Source organism: Schistosoma mansoni, chromosome 3 (genome assembly GCF_000237925.1).
Source record: "Schistosoma mansoni strain Puerto Rico chromosome 3, complete genome".
NCBI lineage: Eukaryota > Metazoa > Platyhelminthes > Trematoda > Strigeidida > Schistosomatidae > Schistosoma > Schistosoma mansoni.
The window spans coordinates 25,296,398-25,300,908 of NC_031497.1; the positions used below are offsets into that span (position 1 = coordinate 25,296,398).

At 29.3% G+C, this 4,511-nt stretch overlaps 1 protein-coding gene across 1 annotated transcript; it reads right to left on the reverse strand.

Annotated features, from left to right (window-relative positions):
* Nucleotides 1-2,029: 2,029 nt before the first annotated feature.
* On the reverse strand, nucleotides 2,030-3,913 carry Smp_202290 (uncharacterized protein; the record flags this gene model as incomplete). The annotated part of the gene is made up of 1 exon (XM_018799767.1): nucleotides 2,030-3,913. One exon carries the CDS (start codon nucleotides 3,911-3,913, stop codon nucleotides 2,030-2,032), a length of 1,884 nt encoding a protein of 627 aa, XP_018651523.1.
* Between the last annotated feature and the right edge of the window lie 598 nt (nucleotides 3,914-4,511).

A 4,511-nucleotide genomic window follows, 5' to 3' on the forward strand; every position in this document is an offset into this window, starting at 1 on the left:
TTTCATCAGATTTACTCTCAGTCAAGATTGAACGAGACATCATTTTATCAGCAGTTCTATTGGCTTGGGGATCATCTTGTTAGTACACTTTTTCAGAGTAAGACTTTATCCATCTTTGCTTATCATGCTTGTGAATTAAGGCTATATTGAGGCAATACGCACAGTATGCACATATGCCAATTAGAGACTGACCAGTTGCAGTCCTAACAAATCGATGGGAAGATTCAAACAAACAATGCTGAATGAATTTAATAATGAATTAGCTGAAATATCACCAATCGTTTTCTCGTATATGGAAAATGTATTTGCTATTTGTAGACGTAAGTATCAGTATACTTGAGGAATTCATCTCCTCTTTAGCTTTTATCAAAAGAAACAAAGACATTTAGAAAATCAACTAGCCAGTTTCGTCCTATTGTGGTGCTCATCAACAAGAAGTATTTCCTGAAGTCCTAGCGAGAAGCAGTAATCAGTGGAGTTCAACAGGTTCTATTGTGAGATAGTAACTCACTGAAGTAATTGGTGGATGTGTCGTTCAAAAAAGTGGATCGGTTGGAGTTAGACATTAACACCATTGGATACCGGTTGGCTCAGTGGTCTAGAGGTTAAGCGCTCGCGCGCGCGACTGATAGGTTGTAGGTTCGAATCTCGCGAGACGGTGTCGCAGATGAGCACTTCTGAGGAGTCACACAATAGGACGAAACTGCCGTCCAGTGATTGCAGGTTTTCCGTAATGGTCTAGCTTCAATTGATTTATGATCTCAACTAATAAACTTAATATAATTTCCACAAAACCACTTATGATATTGCGAATATTTGTTTGTGACAATTATTTAAGCTAGTAATGAAATCATTCGGTATATTCCCTTGTTAGTATAATATATTTTTATTTCACGTTAGGTAGATGTTACACATTCTCAGAAACTAGAGTTTCAGTTTATAAAGTTAAGTTGTAGATACTAATTATTAATGAAAATATTTAGGATTCTATCAGTATCTGCAGGGTGCGCGTTTCGTCTTGTGTGGGACACGTTAGCCGGATATAACTGCATCCCATATTCGATGTTCACTCCGGAACTCTATCTCAACACTGTTCGCTTCAAACATTATCCATTACTTAGCTACTGATTCCTGATACCCACTTGCTTGTACAATGGGGTGAAGTTTAAATTCACTTGATATTGTTTACTCGATTCTTCCCATTGATATTTAAAACTAATTGATCAGTCTCTTATGTGACATGGTTTAAAATCAGTTTTCATTCATACAATCATCTATTTTTTTAACTTTATATGTTAATTGGTCCTATTAATTTATTTCAACTATGTTCACTATGCATTTTATCTGCTTATTATCATTAGTATTGTTCATATTTCCAATTTTTTATGTAATTGAGAACATGAGTCAATTGAAGCTAGACCACCATGGGAAACCTGGATGCCGGTTCAGTGATCTAGTGGTTAAGCGCTCGAGACTGATTGCTCCTAGGTTCAAATGTTGTGAGGCGGGTTCATGGATGCGCACCTCTGAGGAGTACCATAATAGAACAAAACAGCCGTCCAGTGCTTGCAGGTTTTCCATAGTGGTGTAGCTTCAATAGACTCATGATTTCAACTATATAAAAAATTACTAAAATCTCCACAAAAATTCCTTTCTCATATTCCCAATTACTTATTATTCACTTTTTATAAATCTTTCTTATAGTTTTTGGCATTGGAGTATTGCATTATCAATCAATGTTATATCCCATAATCCTATCAATTTTCACGGTATTCCGGCTACAGTTTGTAATCAACTTACCTTGGCAACCACTTGAATACATGAAATAAAACAAATAAAAATAATCTATAATTAAATAATATTTGTATACTTTCTTCTTCTTGTAAAAACACTCAGAACAAAAATAAACAAGTGAAAGAAGAATATGACAAAAAGAAAACCCCCCTCCCCCCCCAAAAAAAAACAAAAAACAAATCAAATACACAAAAAAAAAATCAATTCAAATATATAGAAAAGAAAATTCTTCAAATTAAATAGATGTTATATCTGGTAAATATCTAAGATTTGTTAAATCAATATTACTATCGGTTTCTGGAATGACATCACATTCATCCTCATCATCATCATTATCATCGCCATCCTCATGATGATGAATGTGAATATTGTCATAATTGTTCAATAGAAAATACTTTCTAGATTCATTAGTTATACTTTTGTCTATCATATTACTGTTATTATTATTAGTAGTATTAGTAGTATAGTTGGTATTAGTGATAGAAGTTTTAGGAGTATTATTGATAATACTACTATTATCAATTGAATTTTGTACTGATTTAGATGTAAATAATGAAAATAATGTACATGAATCTTGTGTTGAAGTTATTGATCTATATTCAAGTTTTATTTTATTCATATGATCATTTGATAATAATTGACAAGATCGATGTTGTCGTTGATGATGATGATGATGATCGCGATCACGATATTGATGATCTCGATCAAAATGATGATGATCTCGATCATGATCATTTATTGATTTTTCATATTGATTATTATTATTATTATTAAAACTAATATCATCTAATGATTGATTTTTATTGATTAATTTATTATTATTATGATTATTTGTTTTAATAAATAATGAATGAATATTTAATACTTGATAAAATTCCATCCGAAATGTTTTATTTAACCAACCATATAGAATAGGATTAATACATGCTGAACTTAATATTAACAATAAACATAATGATTGTGTAATGATAACAGTGATAGCATCAATATTATTAGCTTCAATACTCATTATTTTATTAAATTCTTTTAAACTAATAGTTGAATATGTAGAAGATTCATTATGAATGACATTACTACTATCACTACTACTACTACTACTACTAGTAGTACTACTATTATGATCATTATAAGTAGTATTGTTAGTATTATAATTGAATTCATTCATTTTTAAATTTTTTATTGCTATATCAATACTACTTATAATAATTAATTCACGTATATCACTAATAACATTCATTGTATTAATTGGTAACCAACTTAAACAAAATATAATAGCAATCACTATAGATAATATTATAGCTTTACGATGTCGACGATCAATTGCTTGTTTTTGTGAGGATATTGATAGAATTGGTATAGGGGATAGAAGTAGGTTTTGTTGACTAGGTGGATTATTATTGCTTGGTGAATTCAGATTGTTGGAACGATATACATTATTATTATTATTATAAGTAGTAGTAGTATTGTCATTACTATGTGTTTTACAATAGGGTATGCATTTCTTTATTGTATATAATCCATTTTCCCTTTTATTATTATTATCACTATTACTATTCCTATTATTACCATTATTACTACTCTTATGATTACTATTATTATTACTACCATTATTACCATTATTATAACTATTATTACTACTATTACTATTATTATTACCATTATTATTATTACTATCACTATTACTATCATTATTATTGTCATTACTATGTGTGTTATCATGAGGACTCATTATCTCTTTTGTATATAATCCATTTTCTTTTTCATTATCATTACTACTATTATTATTACTATTATTATTGCTATTATTGTTATTACCATTATTATAACTATTATTATTACCATTACTATTATTATTACTTTCATTATTACTATTACTACTACTATTACTACTATTATTACTGTTATCATTACCATGTCTGTTGCCATGGAGACTGATTTTCTTTTTTGTATAAAATCGATTATCTCTATGATTATTATTATTATTATTATGATTTTGTTGATTCATTTGTTTTTGTATAATTTGTGATAAACAAATTTTTTGTATTGCACGTAATTTACGATTATGTAAACTTAAACAAATACGTGAATAGACAATTATGACAATAAATAATGGTGTCATATATTGTATAATTAATGCAGCTAATGAATAAATTACTTTTAATTTTTGTATAGTTAAATTATCCGCTTTTTCTGTACATTGTAAATGATTTAATTGAGTAATATGTGAAAAGTAAACAAGTGGACTAGCTAATATAATAGCTATAATCCATGTTAAATAATTTAATTTGATAGCGGTATTGATGTTACCACGATGAGTTGTAGGATAAATGATACACTAGGTAAATGAGAGATGGAAAAAAAGAGGAAAGATTAGTTAAGAACAAAATCAGGTTTTGTAAAGGATATATATATATATATTGGCCTGAGGTAAATAAGCTATAAAAAGACTTATCTATTACTATTACTTACGGCTGTTACCTATGATGGAGGAGCACGGACCATTCATCAACACTTTACATCTAAACCTTTCCTAGACAATCCTTTCTAGTTGATTCCAGTTGATATTTATCCCCTTCATGTCTGCTTTCAGTTCCCGAAGGAGTGTGTTCTATGGTCTTCCTCTTTTTTGTTTCCATTTAGATTTCCAAGTTTTTGCATGCTTCGTGATGCAGATTGATGATTTCTGTAATATGTGTCCTATCCAATTCTAACGTCTT